The 19,193-nt window shown below is 40.4% G+C and overlaps 1 protein-coding gene across 2 annotated transcripts; it reads left to right on the forward strand.

Annotated features, from left to right (window-relative positions):
* The first annotated feature begins 1,935 nt into the window (after nucleotides 1-1,935).
* On the forward strand, nucleotides 1,936-19,126 carry sh3rf2 (SH3 domain containing ring finger 2). Of its 2 annotated transcripts, none has more exons than XM_068325250.1 (11): nucleotides 1,936-2,226; nucleotides 2,427-2,859; nucleotides 7,062-7,343; nucleotides 10,236-10,331; nucleotides 11,307-11,699; nucleotides 16,550-16,671; nucleotides 16,948-17,118; nucleotides 17,311-17,585; nucleotides 17,678-17,961; nucleotides 18,080-18,384; nucleotides 18,529-19,126. In XM_068325250.1, exons 2-11 carry the CDS (start codon nucleotides 2,428-2,430, stop codon nucleotides 18,707-18,709), a joined length of 2,541 nt encoding a protein of 846 aa, XP_068181351.1. In that variant the 5' UTR covers nucleotides 1,936-2,226; nucleotide 2,427; the 3' UTR covers nucleotides 18,710-19,126. The 2 variants fall into 2 exon arrangements, with proteins under 2 accessions (XP_068181351.1, XP_068181350.1); XM_068325249.1 differs by having other exon boundaries at nucleotides 1,937-2,125.
* Nucleotides 19,127-19,193: the final 67 nt, after the last annotated feature.

Consider the following 19,193-nt stretch of genomic DNA (forward strand, 5'->3'; position numbering starts at 1 on the left):
AACTGCAAAGTTACTTCTAATGAAAGCATCTGGTTGAAGGTTGCCTGATGCTCTGCAGACATATTTTGCAGATGTATTTTTCCTAAATAGGATTTGTAGGCATTCAGGGAGTTGATCCGATAGATGACCCTTTGACGTCCATTAGCATAGCACCTCGTTCTCGTCGTACTTTGTATGTCAGACAATGGGAGTGGACATCTCACCTGCTTTAAAGGTGTGGCGTCTACATAGTCAAGCTAATGTGGCAATCCCAAAACTGCAGATGTTCCAGTTGAACCAGTTCAAGTGGAGTCCTGTGTTGTTTCTCTAAACACAGACTGGAGGCTTGTCATTTCTCATGTTGAGAGATATCTGGTGTTCGTCAAGACTTCATTTAGAAAAGAAATTACAGAAAGACATGTAAAAATGACACTGTCCAAGAAACACAGCCTTACAGCCAAAACAGCCAATATTCCAACTTTAAATGAGTAATCAAAAACAGACGGGGGAGAAAGAGACCTGGAAATAGAAGGGGAATGCAATGCTGAGACAGATCACATCCAATGAGTTAGCAGCACTCTCTGAGTAAGACAGCATTTTAAATAAAACATGAAAGCTGGAGAGGAAGGCACCCGTCCTTATACAGCAACTTGTGACAAGCCATAATATTCTGAGAGACAGCACACTGAGCTCAGACCCATCCCCAGGGAGACCCATCCCTCTCCGTCAGCCAGACTATGTATCAGAACCATCAAAGACTGTCATTCTTCCCACAACATCCACATATTTCCAGTGGAGGTCAGATTGACCGTTGAGGTTGTAAGACACTGATAAGGTAACGTCTTATGAGCAGCAAAAAACTACAACAACCACATTCCCTTTCTCTGCATGTTTGAGTGCCATTCACAGAATGGGACCAGAACAGTCATCAAGATGTCAACCTTCAATCGAGAGAAAACATTATTATAGTCATTAGGCTGAGACAGAGAGGAAAATCCTGTATCAACTTTGATATGAGCATTTAAATAAGTTATAGCTAATCTCTCTCTCCCTCTCTTTCTGTAAAAACCATATGAACATTTTTAGAAATCCCTGAGTTCTGCTGATGTGAAGAAATGGATGAAAAATTCATGCTTGTTTAAAAAATTCAAACAGATGTCCTGGACTTTCACTACATAACCAATACAGCTAAATTATTTAGTACTTAGGATGCAAGCATGGGGAATTTGGGAGTCCGGACTGTGCAAATGAAATGCAAACAAAAGGATTACAACTTGTGTGACAATACCTCCACAAATAACCGTAGTAGCTTTACATGTCCAGCAAAGACACAATATTCTCTCAGATGTTTGACAAAGCGATGGAAGAGGATGGCAGCCTGATAGGGTTCAGGTTTTGATTTCTTGTTATTTTTTTCTCTTGTTTATTTCAGCTGGATTGATGGAGTGTGTTGAAACTTCTGCAGGTGATTCTACAGAGCTGGTCCGTGAACGCACCAGCAGAGGGAGACCACGTCACACGACAGCGCTCTCAATACTGCCGTTTTTATTTCCCTGTTTATAATTCAGCCACAAAAACGGTGCAATTCACAAACCAACTGTGTCAGCGCGGGTTTATAAATTTCTGTCGATCAGATCAAATTGGGGAGCAGATTTAAATATTTTTTTTTTTAAATCGCGACTAAAGAGCAAATTTAACGATCACAAAACTTTATTTTGAAACATTAGGTATTTTTAGTAATCGTTTTACATGGTTTGGTAGTTTATTCTACCATGTTGCAAATATTTCCTAACATTTAATAATGCTAATTAAAAAAAAAATGGATCAACTATAACGATTAAGGGTTAAACTGCGTCGGAAATAACACTCAAATCCGAAACTGTTCCTGATGAATTAGTCGGGTTATTTTTGACTCATTGTCACCGTCTTATTTCAAGTCTGCCCTCCACAGGTTGGTTTCATGTCGTCACAGATTTGGAGGTTTTCCACGACGCGACGCACGGATCACACGCCCGCTCTCCGTACGCTCCTGCGTTCTGCGCACTGCGTCATGGCGACGGCGGAGAGAAAGTTACGCATTTACTAATCGGAGTTTATGGACTATAACTCTGACAGTCAGCACATAGGAGTATATATGTGTGTATATGTAAGTATTCGGTGTTTTTGTTGACTCTGTTTTTCAAACAAGCGCCGTAGTGTTCCGTCTGCTGTGGATGTTTCCTCTGGCGGTCTTACCTGTTCAGACAGGTGAGCTGACATGACACCTGTAAGCAATGAGCGTGTTGTGTTTACTCCCAGGCTTCTTATGGGCTTCCACCGTGTCAGGCCATTTAATAATTTACAGGGTGACTTTACAGTGTTGATGTTTGTGATACAGCTGGAAATAAGTGACATTGTAAGTCTTTGATTGTTGGATTTCTGACTTGTCTTCTTCTCTCCCCTCCTAGTATGGTGGATTACAGTGTTTTAGGTACAAAAGAAGTTGTACTCCAAAAGACAGCTGTCCCTGTTAAAATGGAGGAGCTGCCTTTGATGGCCCTGCTGGAGTGTCCTCTGTGTTTCCAGCAGCTGGACGTGTCAGCTAAGGTCCTGCCCTGCCAGCACACGTTCTGTGTGTCCTGCCTGCAGAGACAAGAGGCATCCCATTCCCAGCTGCTCTGTCCAGAGTGTTCTGCTCCTGTTGCTGCTAGGACAGTGGAGGAGCTTCCTTCAAACCACCTCCTTGTGAGGCTTATAGAAGGGCTCCAGGCCTCATCGGGGTCCAGCAGGGACAAAGACACAAACCGCTACTCGGTGCCGACGGTCAGAGCTGGTTTGAATGTCAAAGAGAAAGAGCAGCAGCAGGAAATCAGAGTGAAAGAGAAGCAGGGGCCCATGGAGGTCAGTACAACACCCCACACACAAACCCAATCCTCCACAAAAGATGATGCATGTTTTAGAGCAACTTTATCTCCACTTTGAGGTGCAATTCTGTTTTACATTATTCAATTAGCGATGTAACAAATAAGTGTTTCTATTACAGTGAGTGTGGAGACATTATATCATCCTGATGGACATAGCTGATTGTTTTACTGTGAAGAAACTCTTCCAATGCAGAGGGGTTGTTGTCTTACAACAAAGAGTGATTTGTTCAGTGGCTGCCAAAATGGGATTAGGTTAGCCTGTTATTCAGACATTACAAAATTGCCGTCCATTTACCAAAACCTAGCATTTTGAGTTGAAAAACGAGTCCTCTGTTTGTGCAACATGGATAACAAGCAAGAAATCTTGAGGATCCCAAGTCACAGGGGCGCTTTATTGATGAAACACAGTCAAAAATATGTTGCTCAAGCTGTCCTTGTTGTTTGGAAAAACAAATGTTTAGAAGATCAAATAGAATTCCTAATATTCCCTAACATGAGAAACGGCACCTCTGTAGGACATGGGAGACGTGACCATAAATTCATGTGGAAAATGTATTAAACAGTTTTTGTCCCACCTGAAAAGTCCTGATCTGAGACAATCACCCTGAGACAAGGAGCTTAAGTAACCATGGTAACAATAAAATTATTCAAATAACAAAAAAATAAAATAAATAAACTTTTATATATATATATATATATATATATATATATATATATATATATATATATATATTTGTGTATATAGTTTGTGTGTATGTATACACATACAGTATACTGATATACTGATGACTGAGTGAGAAGTGGAGACATTTTATCCTGTTGTTATACATGATGTAGTAAAATGGACAAATCAAAAGAATTTCATTGCTTTGATGCACACATCATAAAACTTTATAATGCCTTAAACCTTTCCCATTATATGATTTGTATTGTAGCTCAGAAACTGAACATGCTAGTAATGTTATAAACAGGACAAGCAACAAACTTCTCCACACAAATGAGTAAATGACAGTTGCATCATGGCATTCATGTTGTTTTGGCAGGCATGATAATTTAGTCTTTCAAATAAAGCTGTGTATGTTCGTTCTACTAAATGCTGGTGAACCACTGTGTATGCTCATCCAGTTTACGAGGGGGTTTCCACTTTATAATAAACTTATTATGTTTCTGACTTTTTCTGGTGTAGAAGAGCTGGGTGTGACTAGATGTTTCCTCTGAAGTGTGAGCCAGTGGTATGTTTTTGTCCTAAGAACATAGAACCCCTGTACTTCTCCCTGTTGTGATGAAAGCTGAGGGTCATGGGTGTTAAGAGATTAACAGAGTTAATGTAGAGAACGGACATCTCAAACCAATTTAAGACCATGTAGTCAGAGTTGATCAGTCACATTGACATGAACTGTTAAGTAAGGTAATTATGGTCAGGACCAAACTAAATGACAAAAACAAAACAAACAATAAGCTAAGAAAAATCATAACCCTTTGCTCACAGATTTGAACAAATTTGCCAACAGACGTGATGGAATATACTTTATTTAATGCATTTTCTAACAAGTAAAAAGTTTTGTATAACTGCTTTACAGGTCCAGGGTAGCATTTCCTAGTACACAGAATAAGATATTATTATCCCTTGTGCCATAATCCAATGTATGCAGTATGCTGTATTATCCGACCTAGACATGATCCACCAGATGATGTGCCGAGTCATGACTCTAACAGCTAACCACAGACCGTAGCATATCAGAGGCCTGTACCATAAAGTTTGGTTAACCTAGCCAGGCTTCCTCTTACTTATCTGGCTTCACTTACCGAGACATCCGCCCTCCGGATTTTCGGTACCATAAAGCCGGCTATCAACTCACTAATTCAATTCAAGCATGTCCACTCTAGATCTGTGCGCGCTCACATAAAAAGAGCGGAGTTTGCTGCATACGACCAATCGCAAAAATGCAACAAACAGGCCCGAGCAGCATATTTCACAATGGAGGAGCAAACAATAATAATTAATGAATACGAGCAATACAAATCAATAATCCAGGCAAAAAGCAACACAGTTGCAGCTGCCAAACGGCGCAAGGATCGCTGGCACAAAATCGCCAACTGTGTCAATGCGGAAGTTAGTGCCATTATAATATTCCCCACTATGACTGCACTTGTATATCTGACTACAGTAACATGTGTGTGTTCCATAAATGTATGTGTGTACGACATTTTTAGTTATGGCATGTGATTGTAGCCCCCGCGACTTTATGAATAGCTCTACATACTGTGTTCTTACCGAGGTTTTCGACATCGCCAACAGAATACATAAAAGTACCTATGAATGAATGAATGAATCCATGATTTACTTAAACAAATAATTGATTAATGGCATTTTATCAGTGGCTTGCTTGTAACCCATCCAACGAGGGATTTAAGGACATCATAATAATTACGAACATCACTAAGAAATATATTAACTGGCAAAAAACCTCTGTGCAATGCACACTGTCTGCGGGACTGTCAGCGTGTGGTTGTGGTGGTCAAAGAACGTCTGTGATGCACTGAAACATTTACAATTGTTGATCTGAGACCTCAGACTTTAGTGAGTAACCTTGAAAACTCTTTCAGTTAAATGTACGCCTTACAAATGATATGTAGGTCAGATTTTATCTTGAAGAATGTTTAAGCTATAGTAACTCTGAAGACAGATAAATGGCTGCTGACCTTAAAATGAGAGTCAGTCAGTAATCTGTCTCAGGAATCGTTCACCTCATCTTCAAAGAGTTTAATAAAATACCCTTTATAAGAACATGACATCATAGACAAGAGTAAGTGGTGCGTATTTAAAAATCATTTGTCTGTGTAAAGCAGGTCTGTGCGACACATTGTCTCCTATCAGAGACAATGTGATCAGAGGATGGTGCCTCACAGTGAGTGAACGTCATTGCTGACTATATTCTCTGCTGTTGTGAAACACACAGAAAACTGTTTTCTTAGTTGTCCACGTCTTTAACTTTTGACGTGTTTCTCTGTAACTCTACCTTCAATTGAGTTGAGTTCTTTGCACTAGTGCCAGTCAAAGTTTTGAAAACTCTTGATTCAATCCATCCATGATTATTTAATCATTAAGCTGCAAAATGTCACGTATGAAATCATACAGTCAGCAAAAAAAATTAGGATAAGATTTGTGTTCTCCTTTTTTTTATTTTGAAACTTTAGTTTGTGATGCGTTTTGCAAGAATTACCACTAACAGGTAAAGCTTAATTAACTTCTTTCTAACTGCCTTTCCTTAATGAAATGCACTCCTGTTAGGTGATCGTTAGTATCTCATGCTTGTTTGCTCTTATCCTGTAGTTATGATCATCCCAGTCTTGAACGGCAGTGACTACAGTTACAGATGTTAAACTGGATCATGATATTTAAAAATGTGTTATCCTCACAACAAATACGTTTTCTCAAAAATCCATTCAAGATAGGCGAATGAAATTTTTGGTGCTTAAATGTCATGTTGTACATTGATTCTGTTTAAAAATGGAGAGGAGTTACAGCCCTTTATTTGAAGGACAGAAGAGGGTCGTTTACATTCTCTGACTTATCGTTACACACTTCCTGCTTCATCCTACGGTGTAGTGTTATGATAGTAGAACAAAAGGAGCCTCTCTGAGTAAATGCCTAGGCCTTATGTCAACACCAGCGTACACTATGAATACGTCAAATAACGAATAAGTGACTGTCTCTGATCACTGACTGAGGGTTAACTGAAAGAAGTGTTAATTGTAAAGTTTCAAGTCAGCGGAAGCTATCATAACAGAGAAATATGGCCTTACACATCACACTAAACATGCCTGTGCACCGATAAGAATGTCAGGTATTCATTCAGCACAATTTCAGTTGAGAAAATCTTGAAGTTTGTCGCTCACTTTTAGCACATGTCCTGAAATTGCACATGAATGTGTTGAACAAATGTAACAGGTGTCATGTTGTGTCTCTGTAAAATACCTGGTCACAGTTTCTCACAGGTGAATCAAAGGACAGAATAAATCTTTGTGTTTGTGTGCAGCCCATAAGGTCTTTACATCCCCAGTGTGTAATGAAATTTGGTATTGTCATCTTTGGAAAGCTATATCATCATATTAAATTAATATACCGATTTATTCGACCGTACAGTAGCTGATGGATGACTTCTGTCTACTTTTCAGCTCACTCTCAGGAATCTGATGCATAACCAGCAAGGAGATTTGTCAGGAGAGCTGGTGCTCACACCTGGTAACAGCCCAAAACAAAAAGTGACTGAGAACAGGCACCATGTGAATTCCCGTGATGCTAGCGACGTGTCCAACATGCTGCAGACCATCAGCCAGACGCCTCAGATGCAACCCCTTCAACAAGCTCAGCCTCCAGCTCTCTGCAGGGCTCTGTTCAACTTTAATCCCAAAGAGATGAATTTGGAAGACAGTGAATGTTTTCTCACCTTCATCAAGGTCTGACTCTTAATCTACTGTGTTAAATTACTTAAGGGGTATCCTTTTTAATTGGTGGAAAAAGACAAGCATTATGCTAAAAAAAAAATCTCCAGGAAGTAATGACATGCTAACTAGTCGGAGAGGATCCCCTTCAATTATACTGAATATTCTGAGTATAGCTATTTAATTTTTTAAGCTAACACCTTAAACCCAATTTGATCTGAAGCTGAGCTGTACCAGAGTGAGTGGCTTAAACAAAACCCTGACTAGAACATTTAGTGACGCCATAATTAATTCATAGTTTCACCCTGACAACACTTTTGCCTTTGATAATCGACTAAATAATATGTTGACTCTTGAACACACAGTAATACTTTCACCTCTGAAAACGACACTCGGCACGTAGTAAGCAGTTTGGAAAATCTGACACTTATTGGTTAAGTTTTTAAAGCTAAATTTTTGCCTGATGCGTGGTTTCAGTTGCTTTCAGTCCACTGCATTGTTGCATTTGTTGCTTCATAATGTGCTTAATGTTCTACGAGGAACAGGACATGGTGCAGGCTGGACAGTCTATTACTCTAGTCTATGGCCTGTTGTAAGGAATGTGGCTTGTTTTGCCTTGTTGGAGGAAACAGAGGTTCCTGAAAAGGTGTTATCCTGATGGCAGCGTACGTTGTTCCAAACCCAGCAGTTACCTCTCAGCACTTACCTTTCATTCAGCAGCTGTCCCCAAGGCTAAAGAGAGTTTGCTGTAGTCAGCTGCCTCCTGTAGTCATTGCTGTCGCAGCCCTGATTTCAGGTCAGACATTTATTTCATGGTGTAGTCGGAATCCTCTGATGATGAATGTACCTAGGTACAGCTTGTTGTTTTGGAGGATAGAATTTTGCTGTAGCACACAGAGCTCATCTATGACCTTGACAAGACCCAGAATCCTGTTCATTGAGTCAGATTTAATGTATGTGCCCTGCCTGTAATATCTGACAGATAAATGGCAGCAGATCCTAGCAGAGGCTCTGCCTGTGGTCTGGATCACTGGGTCATCTGTACCTACTCGGGTTGATAGCAACAAACTTCCAGATAGTCTGGTTATCCCACGACTCTCTACAGCATGTCTTCACTAAAATGCTTGAATTAGCAATCCTTAAGTGGCTGTTTGTCAAGAGACCATATGTACTAGGGGTAGCATCTGAATGACGAGTAGAGGAAAACCCTGTCAGTATACATAACATTCCAATTCAGTCCTCCCCCAAAGGTCCTCTTTAAGAGTTTTTTCCTTTCCATCTCCACAAGCATAGGGAGACCAGAGGCAAAGACTTTCCATTCTTTGTTCTATTACTGTACTTGAGATATATATCGAGGCCCTCTCAATTGCTGAGCAGTTTGTCTGGGTAGGCCATTGTCCAAGGTTAGGGTTAGCTGTACTGTACTATATGAACACACTCCATCCATTGGCAACATTCTGCATGTGCAGAAGGGGCGGCAGTGGTAGAGCGGGCCGTCCACTTATTCAAGATCAGCGGTTCGATTCCCGCTCCTCCCGAGTCATTTTGTCGTTGTGTCCTTGGGCAAGACACTTTACCCTCCTTGCCTCCAGTGAGGCACTCGCTGGTGTGTGAATGTGTGTGATTGTTCCACTGGTGGTCGGAGGGGCTGTAGGCGCAGATTGGCAGCCATGCCTCCGTCAGTCTGCCCCAGGGCAGCTGTGGCTACACACGTAGTTACCATCACCAAGTATGAATGAGGAGTGAATGAATAATGGATCCAATGTAAGGTGTCTTTGAGTGTCCAGAAAAGCGCTATATAAATCTAATCCATTATTACGGTATTATTATTATTATAACTCTGGCTGACGTTTGTGTAGCTGTTACGTGGTCTGCTCCGTGTACATTTGCATGCAACCCTTCTGCAAAGCCAGTTTTTGTAACTATGAGGCAGAGCGCTTCCGATTTCCCTTCATGTCCGGCTGCTGGACTCATGATGATTAATTCCTGTTCATATGTAATCTGTAGCTGGATGAAGCGATGGTCGCTTCACTCACAGAACAGGAGTTACAGTGGAACAGTCATACGATTTGCCCACTTTACAAAGTGTTGAAGTGTTTCCCATATTTGCTTGTGAATGACTGAGTCTTCAGGGATTCCCCTTTCACACTTTATCATGATAACGTTACCTTTTACGAATTAAACTTAATTTTTTATCTGTGGAACGATCCAATAAGGTTTGTCTAAGTCCACTCTTTGAGACACATTGCTGCCATGAAATTCAGAATAAGATTTTACAAAACTTGAAGACGACAAGATGCCATGTTACGTGTGTTATCTCTATGCTGTTGTCTATTTATCTGAAAGTCAAAGGATTAGGAAGTTACCAAATTATCAAATTCATTTTGTTAATAGTTACTGAGTGCTCCAAGAGTTCGTGTTGTGTAAAATAGCTGATGCTCTCGTGAGTTCAGTACTTTAGTTTGACTGTGAGCGTTCTTAATTATTATTAGAAGTAGTAGTAACCTAGTAGTAACTTAGCCCATTCAGCATCTGTCATGTATGGCACTGTCGAACAGTTGGTTTTTGGAAAGTCGATGAGTGTATATACTTTGAGAGACTTGTGAACCTGGAGGCTCGATTCACTACTGCAGTGGTTGTTCCTTACCCTGAAGGATTTCTAAGGCAGTTATGTAAGGGCCTCAGTGCTCATGTTCCAACCATCAATGCAAACTTGTACTCTGCTTTCGTCAGTTTTAATGCAGATGGTCAAATGATTTTTAGAGCATGGCCTGACCACAGAAAAGACACTGTCTGTAAATTCTGCAAATTTGGGGTTCAAGGACATTTTTATTTCACTTGTTTTATATTCTTTTTACCTCTTTCTAAGAGTTCTCTCTGAGTGTGATATTTATTCCTGGCTTACAGGGAGACATCCTGTCTGTCATCAGGAGGGTGGATGAACACTGGATTGAAGCCAAGCTAGGGGAGAAAGTTGGAGTTTGCCCTCTACAGTTTACAGAGGTGAGTTCCTCTTAGTTCCCTCCTTCTCTCTTCCTTCCCTCATTGTTTGAATGTGAGTTGCGGCCTTTCAAGCATTATCAAGGTTGACACCTGCTGTATGGCACTTTGGTCTGATGGTGTAGTTCATGCCTGCAATGAATTGAAGAATAGATGTCACTGGAAGTCATTAATTCCAGGTCACCGCTCAGGTGGTATCTGGATTTTCATTTAAATTTTTGATTCATAAATTTCACACCTAGACTAAGAAGTTCTTGGAAGAAAGTTTGGCTGTGGAGCTGTGCTTATTAATATGTGACCAGGCCTTATTGAGTTGTCATTTATTTTCATGTAATTCTTGCTTTAGTGGACAAACTTCGTCCATGCCAGGATTAGGTTTTTTTTCCTGTAATAGGTATAACAAAGAGTCACTTGTGATCTGCTTTGATTTTTTATTTTAATTTTCCTCTCATGCCTCCTTTTGTCTCACATCCACTTTTCCTAAAGCTCCGCCTCAGCTTTGCTTCTCATCTTTTTCAACCTCTGCTCTATTCTTTCACTTTCCTCCTTTCTTTGCACTCCTTTCTGAGCCTGCCTCTCCTTGTTTTGTGCAGCCAGGCGTGAGGACACTAATGCTTTCTCTGCTTGGGTAGCATAACAGCACATGACTGTGGGGAGTGAAAGCATTAACCCTGCCACATCTGTCTGTCTGCCTGGCTGTCTCTGCAGCTCTTCTTAGCACCAGTCTTTCATTCTTGGCTTATTTTCTAGTGCTTATGCTCATGTCTTCCTGCCTCCCTGCCTGACTGTCCAACAAGTTGTAGGGGTGAGTGGGGTGGTGATAAGTGGGTGTATTTAGACAGGGTTTTCGCTGATCAGCAAAAGCAGAGGTTGACAGAAGCAGGTAGAGGAGAGTTGGCTGAGCTATGACTAATATCTATGTTAGGATTCATCTTGATTTCTACTTTAGTTACTCTTCTATGCATTCATCTTTTTCAGCCAAATCCAGTGGCCGTCAAACTGCTAGAGGGAAAAAATCGGAAAGGGAGTGATTCAGCAGAATTTCACCACCGGACTGGGAGTGGAGTTAAATCCAAGGCCGCTGTCATATCCACGAGGTCCACGTATTACGGAATCCCTCAAGTCCCAGCGAAGACCTCCATCACCAATGCCTTGCCCGTCTTTAACACTTGGAAACAGCCTGCAGCCAATAGCGTCAACTTTTATCAGACTACCAAAGGAGAGACAACCAACATCAGCAACTTCAACCACCACGGTCCATCACACCGCCTTTCTGGGCCTCCTGCTACCCGGGGCACCTCTCATCCCTCCAGAGTGAACTCTCAACGAATTAGACGCCACTCCGAGAATACACACAGAAACCCGTTACAGGTAAGTCATGTGCCAACATATCTCCCTCTATGCATGCTATACGGATAAGAAAAAGTTGTTAAATTAATTTTTATCATACTATTTGAGCAGAACTGCCTTGTGTTGTTTGCAAGAATTGGTATTAACCGGAAACATGTGGTTCTGAGATAGCTGATGTTTTCATTGGAGTTGCTGAGGGATCAAGTTGTTCCTTGGGGTTGCAGGGAGGGAACTGTGACACTAAGTCTGAGGAATGAAATGCATCACCCTTTTCTGGCTGTTACATTATTATAAAGCTTTCTTAAAGTCTTCACAAATAGGGGATAGTGCTAGATGTGAAAGGAGTGAAGACCTGGTTGAGAAGACTGAGACTTTAAATATTTTAATCAGTGAACATAGGGTAGGGTTTTCCCCAAACGACAGTCTAACAGAGTGTCTCCTTCTCTGTCCTTGGCTCAGATAGAGATCTAATCCTTGAGGAAAGTCGTATAGCTGTCCTATTCATGCAGAGAAAAACTGGAGAGAGAAAAGAAAAGCTTGTGTGAAATAAAAGGTCTGAAAGCATCAAGTATTTACGGCACAATTAGTCTGTGAATTTAACCTTGCTTTATAAATTTGTGTAGTTAATACTGGTAATCAATTATTTTCATGTTGCCAACATGATACCTGCAGCGTATTTCATGTTGCAGATCAATGGATCATGAACATCTTGAAGAAACAATAATTTATTGGGCATTTTATTCATATTTAATATATTAGATGATCACCACAAGCAACAGAATGCAAATACTGTAAAATTCCATGCTGTAAAAATACATTTCATAACTCCAGTTGTAGCCAACTACTGCCAAAGTGGAGTGCCGACATAAAAGCCTTTGAGTTTTCTTAATATATCCTGCTGCCAAGTGCTCCCACCTCCTGAGATAATGATTTCCTTTGATTCATTTCACAATTGCTTGCTGACCCTGTAATTATACATGTCATTGCAGAAAAATGATAAACTTCTGGCAGGTTGAAGAAAAACAGGGAAAGGAAGGGAGGAGGTTCAACACTTGAGAACAAGATAAAAAGCAGAAAGGGGTAGAGATAAGACAGGGAGTGCATAAGGTGACAGGAAATGTTGAAAAAAGATGGCATTACACTGGGATGAGAACTATTAAATAAAATGTTCAAGCTGAAAAAAATGGGTAAAACACAAGATGAAGGCAAAAGAAGGCAGTAAATGAGAGATGTTGAGAGTGGGAGGCTTGAGAGTCTGCAGTGTGCTCGCTTATCTCTCTCATGCTGATGATGATGAGTCATTGGTAAAGTTTGTTACATAACAGACCTCTCTCCTCTGCCTTCAAACATCTTCCTCTTCACTAAGCAGGTAACATTCACTTTCACATCAGTGGGCCAGTAATAGCAGACAAGCCATGCACTTTCCCTTTTAAAGGAGAGGAAGGCTCCGTCCCTGAAGCTGAGGCTGAGTTCTACACTGACCAAGCCAACATACATGCTATTCTTAGTGCTACATGCCATCAGCTCTCACCTCTGGCTCTTATGTTTCACAGACGAATACAGTTTTCCACCAGCTGCAGCCGAAATCATGAATATTAATGTAAATATTGGCAAGATTATGTAAAAAAGCATGGAAATAAGGCCGAATTTAAAACGTCACATGCAGTGTAGAAAGAACTATGCTACTTATTTGGTATTTTGATATCCAAGAAGCCTGTCAATTCACCAAATGGAGATGAGTGGGTTCTACAGTATTTCAGCAGCATACATTTGAGGTCCTAATAAACAGAATCCAAAGAGCAAAAGCACAATCAATTTCCATGAAACAAGAAACAATCCAAAAAAATGCCAAAAAACAATCCACACACAGAAAAAATTCAAATGTTAAGAAGATACACAAACTGACAAAGGGTAAGAAAAACATGGATTAAATTGGGGCAGGTAACAAGAGGAGATGATAGGTGGCGCAAGGAGGAGGAGACAATCTGAGACCGGTGGGAATGATCAGACGGTCCTAATGGAGGGAAAATGGGCAGGAAAAACATTACGGAGAGCACAAGAAGAGTGAAGCAATGAAAGACAAACATAGACATGTTGACTGGCTGTGTGAGCAAGACATCAACACCTTTTGTTTACATTAACATGTGAAGAAACATTTATCTTTTTTTTTACATTATCTCTTCTTTCTCACAGAAACAGTAACAGTTGACTGTATGTGTTCAAGTTACCCTATGCAGGATATCCTGGGGAAAAAAGAAAGTGACATTCCAGTGAAGTGCACTATAAATTGCTCTTAGTCATCAGTTGTGATTTATGACTTTTGGACGTTTGTGGTCATGTCGTTCTCTGCTGTTGTTCAGCTATCTGTTTATTTTCTGATTTTTTTAATAGTATTAAGCTTTTTTGTGGGTATCAATGAAGTGATTTCATTCTAGCCAGGCTTTTACAAAAACTAAATCCAGGATAGTACAGTATGTGTAATGATAGTATTATCCATTGACTGCAGTATTCGCCCCGGAATTTTTTTCATCAGACTCTGTGTGTGTGTGTGTGTGTGTGTGTGTGTGTGTGTGTGTGTGTGTGTGTGTGTGTGTGTGTGTGTGTGTGTGTGTGTGTGTGTGTGTGTGTGTGTGTGTGTGTGTGTTCTATTATAAGCAGTATTTGGTACATCATTTGATCCTGTGAACATAACAGGACCTCCTCTGGACCAGAATACGTCTGCAGCATCAGTTACCAATATGCCGAGAAAAAATATAACCACATTCATGACACAGTAAACCATATTCTTAACATACCTCACAACCCATTTGTCTCACTTCACAGTTCACAGCTCAGGTTACATGTCAGTGCCTGTGGCTCTCTTCTGGTCTCAGTCATTCATGGATGGACTCTTTCAACAATTGCAGCTTCGTGTGTTTGTTTGACCGAGGGGGGAACTGAGTGACACAAACACACCAAGCGGACAGGGCTAAGTAGAATTAGAAGTAGGAGGTGTGGTTGTGTTTTTTTGTGCTTAACAACATAACTACTGTGAAACAATCTCAAAATACTGTTTTGTTCTCTGATTCCCTGCTTGGCTCTCTTTAATGCTGTACCTGCTCTTTAGTCACTCAGTGGGCACTGAGCATAGGTCAATGCTCAGACAGCAATCAAATCCTTTGTGGTATATCAATAACATTCTCTTGATTGGTTTATTTATGTGATTCATACCATTTTGGACTTGATTTGTCACATTACCAAAAGTCTCCATATAAATAAAACACTTTTTGGTAGTTGCATCTCACCATTGCACGGCAGCAGCATACATGGAGCAGGCTCAATGTGTCTGGCAGAATAAGGATAGAAAAAAGGACTAATGCAAATTAAATCATTAATACATGAAAGAAGTAGTATTCTTGCTTTTTTCTTGTTCAATCTTGTATCATTTGTGTTCTACTACGGTTATAGTTAGTATAAATGTCATGTAATATGATTAATAATATATCATTAAGCTATAGATTATGGTGATGTTCCTCTGGCCACTCTCCTATATGAGGAAGAAAAATGCAACTGTTTTTAACCTTATGACTTTTTAGCTGTCTGTCTCTATATGCGTGTTCTACCTGTCTGTTGTCTGGTGTACCCTAGTGTGTGTGGTGTGTCATCTATGGTGTAGTTTGTGGCCTTGTCTTGTCCTTTGTGTATTGTAGATCTGTCTTGACCAGGACTCCCTGACAGAGGAGTTATTGTGACTCCATGGGACTTTTACCTGGTTAAATAAAGGTTAAATAAGAATTAATTTAAAAAAAAACATGCCAAGCCTGTGTGTCTTTTGGCATTATATCTTTATGTCACCATGAGTTACTTCTGCTTCAACGAATAGCCTTTGACGAGCCAATGCTTACAGTAATAGCTGAGTCTTCATTATAATTGTTTAGTTTTTGTGTGAAGCACATTGTAGCTTAAAAGTGGGAGAGCTGTAGGATCTACATTCACGCTATACAGAAGAATCCCCGGGCCACCATTAATGCTTTGGTTGAGAGGTAGTGTTGTGAATAGCAACAAGCCATGGTAGATGTCTGTCTCTCTGCCCGTCTGTCTGTCGACCCATAGCTTCAGGATATAATATTTCTCCAAAGCAATGTATGAATTGAATGAAAGTCAATGACTTTGCAAGTGACTTTTCTTTCACCACAGTATTCAATGGTGTGCCATGAAATCTGGTAGCACAAGCTAATTTCATGTTTTTTTTTACTGTCTGTGGGTCTGAGAGGACTGTAATTTCATCTGTGTTGTATATCATGCATATATGGTACATTTGACAATAAAGTTGACTATCACTATGAATAATGTTCCATACATGAAATGTAATTACTTTGGCTTATTCATAATTTGTAATGAGTGCCGCCATTTTTCCATAATAGAATAGCGGCAATAGTAATGGCATTCTAATCATTCTCAGCAACACACTGAGTCATGCTTGAGTTTGCTGAGTTCAATATGAAGTCACACTAAGACTGTTAACATGTTTGAGCATGTGAGCAAATGTCATCTTGCTTCAACAATGTGGATTAGAAAAAAAAATTTTTTTTCCCACGATTACTAATCTAAATTTGTCCCCCAATATAAGAGCTTGTTAAACTTCAGTGTGAGATTCTATCAGGGTGCAATATATCATTGTTTGGTCACACTTCCCAGTAAAGTGGGTCTACCAACACCCTGGTACAGGTGCTGTGTAGCCTTTTTCACAGAGACATCTGTATTTTAATTTGATCTCATTCTTTCAAAATCACAGCTTTTAAGTATTTGACATTCTGGTGTGTTCTTTAACTATTGCTTTTTTAAAATGATCTGCTTTGCGTAATGATAATTCAGAATTCTTCCAATTACAGAGCGTGAAGAAGATGACCAACGAGGCTCGACCCACAGTCTCTATGGCCCTGATGAACCCCCAAAGGTCCTCTGTGTCTGCAGATAGCAAAGCCCCTTCTACGCAGCAGCTGTCCATCAGTGTGTGAGTAACTACAACACTATATTACATAATGTCAGATCGATTTTATTAACATCAATTCAAGATGTGAGTACATAGATGGCATGAAATGTTCTGTCCATGCAGCAAGATCTTCCTTTCATGTCAAGAAATCTTAAAACTAGTTAATATTTTGTATACAAATAAGTTGGGTAAGGTTTAAAGAAAATTAAACTCATATTTCAAGATCTAAGATTTTAATACCTAGTGAGCACGTAGTATGCTGCAATGTTTCACATATACTAACAAATCCCTCCTCAGGTGTGCTGTCCTCTACTCCTACAAACCACGAAGGCCAGAGGAACTGGAGCTGACGAAAGGAGAGATGGTAGGAGTGTATGGAAAATTCAAAGAAGGCTGGCTGCGTGGGTTATCGCTCAGGACGGGCAGTGTGGGCATTTTGCCCAGCAACTACGTCTCACCTGTGCTCAGGTGAGAGGCTGTGATCCCTGATTGCAGAAAGTGGGAGTTGAATGACATTTGCATTCAGAGAGTAACTGATAAGGGACAGGATGATATTTCATAATGCAAACTTTTAAATGATTAATGAACAGAAATATAACACTGATTCTGGGTCTTGATTTTACTGTTTTTTTCACAAATTGCTCCATCGCCTCACTGCAGAACCTCGGCCAGACTTCTGGAGACCCAAGAGGCGAATGCATCCTCTCAATACAGCACAGTAATTGGAAAGAAACCCGCAGCTGCCAAGAAACCTGCTGTGGTCCTTGCTCTTGATAGGGTAAATGCTGATGGAACGATATACTCAACAGGGCAGGTCCCATCTGTGCCAAATGGAGCGCAGCATGCAGTGTCATCTGCTGCCAATGGAAAAACATCACTCCATGGGGCATCACAAGGTTGGGATGCTGTGAGACGAATCTTTAATCCTCATAGAGGTGGGAGTTGAGCAACTTTATTGTACATCTAATTAAGAAATAAATGCATTTTGAGGAGTTGTAAAATAATGTTTTGAAATGTTCTGTTCCAGGTTCAAACCATACGTCCAATGGGAATGTTCCCTCCAACTCACAGCATTTTACACAAGTGCAGGCGTCTGGCTACTCACCTGCCCTGCAGAGGAAGAAAAGCATCCTGTCTAACTTTAGACCACTGGGCTGGATGACTGAGCCAGCAGTGCCCCCTGCTGCTTTAGTGCTGAAGGACAGGGATTTCACTGTTCCACAGGAGACATTTCCACAGGACAGACAGCCGTCCAATGGACCTCAGTCAATTCTTGTCAGACCTGACTCACACAAGAACAATATAGACAAGGTAATATTAGTAATTTTAAAAAGATTTTTTGGGACTGTCACAAGTTTGCATTGCTCATAAACTATTCCCGTGATCACTATTGGACATGTGCCTGACAATAAACATTCTACTCCCCTAGCCAGCAAAGTCAGTGCGGTTCCTTACAGATGAAGCCTCGCCTACTCTAAGGCCCCGGACCTCATCGTGGCCATCAGGAAATCCGGTTCAATTCAACTCCAGTGCTGGCCCCCTTCCATTAGAGGTGTGGGCCCCATCTCTCACCCTGGGAAGAGACGGACCAGGGTTTATTCTCAAAGATGGAAAAGTAGCTATTCTCAGGAATGGCCTTGAAACAACTGCTTTGGATCTAAATTCTAACTCGCAGAAGACAATGTCTCCACAGTTGTCTCTATCAGCAGCGTCAGCTCCGTTCAGCCCCAGCAGGTATGCTAGACTTTATGTTATGTTTCTGAATGTGTGTCATAACAATAAAGAGCTGATTGATTGTCAGACTATGTACACTTGAAATTATTGATATTGATTTGACTGACTGGATAAAAAAATGCATTTACTTTTCTTTTATTGCAGACACAGAGTGACCGCAACACATTTAGCCCAGACGGACTCAGAGATCAGTCTGCTCCAGGGAGAGGTGGTCCTCGTCCACAGACCTCGACCCGATGGGAGGGTCCTGGTTACTCAGGAGAGCAGTGGGCAGACAGGCTTATTCCACTGCAGCGTTCTTCAAGCCCTTGAGAGACTCAGCTGACTGTGTTGTACTACTGCAGTAGATTGTATTTCTATATTACAGGTGGTCAAACTGATAAATAACTCAACTGATGAACAAGATGTGTGTAAGATGTCGAAAGGTTGATACTGTCAAATGACAATCATATGAAGGAGATGTTTATTTTTGTCCTGAGTTGATATGAGTGTGTGGTTAATATACATATAAAATTTTCTTTCAACATAAGCACATGTTAATTACAGCTGTACTAAAAGATTTTAACCAGAAAAACCCTTGACTGACTGTTCCTTGTTTGAAACCCTTACAACACATATTGGTTAGTGCCTTTGTCAAAACCCACAATGAAAACCAACTATATTTAAAGAAACTTAGAGAAATTGTGAGGTTACAAATCTGTAATGCTTATGTGATAATGAAATATAATTCTTGAGTACTTTTCTTTTGTTCTCTTATTTCAAATGAGGAATATCGTCCTGTCTTGGATGATAAGGTTTGAATAAAAATG

The sequence above is a fragment of the Antennarius striatus genome, chromosome 10, assembly GCF_040054535.1.
Source record: "Antennarius striatus isolate MH-2024 chromosome 10, ASM4005453v1, whole genome shotgun sequence".
NCBI classification, from domain to species: Eukaryota; Metazoa; Chordata; class Actinopteri; order Lophiiformes; family Antennariidae; genus Antennarius; species Antennarius striatus.

What these genes read in the sequence shown, in the direction of transcription:
- sh3rf2 (XM_068325250.1), top strand. Translation starts at nt 2,428, where the DNA reads ATGGTGGATTACAGTGTTTTAGGTACAAAAGAAGTTGTACTCCAAAAG. An exon ending in CACACAGAAACCCGTTACAG is followed by an intron (nt 11,700 to 16,549) that starts GTAAGTCATGTG and finishes TTCCAATTACAG; the next exon opens with AGCGTGAAGAAGATGACCAA. An exon ending in CAGCAGCTGTCCATCAGTGT is followed by an intron (nt 16,672 to 16,947) that starts GTGAGTAACTAC and finishes ATCCCTCCTCAG; the next exon opens with GTGTGCTGTCCTCTACTCCT.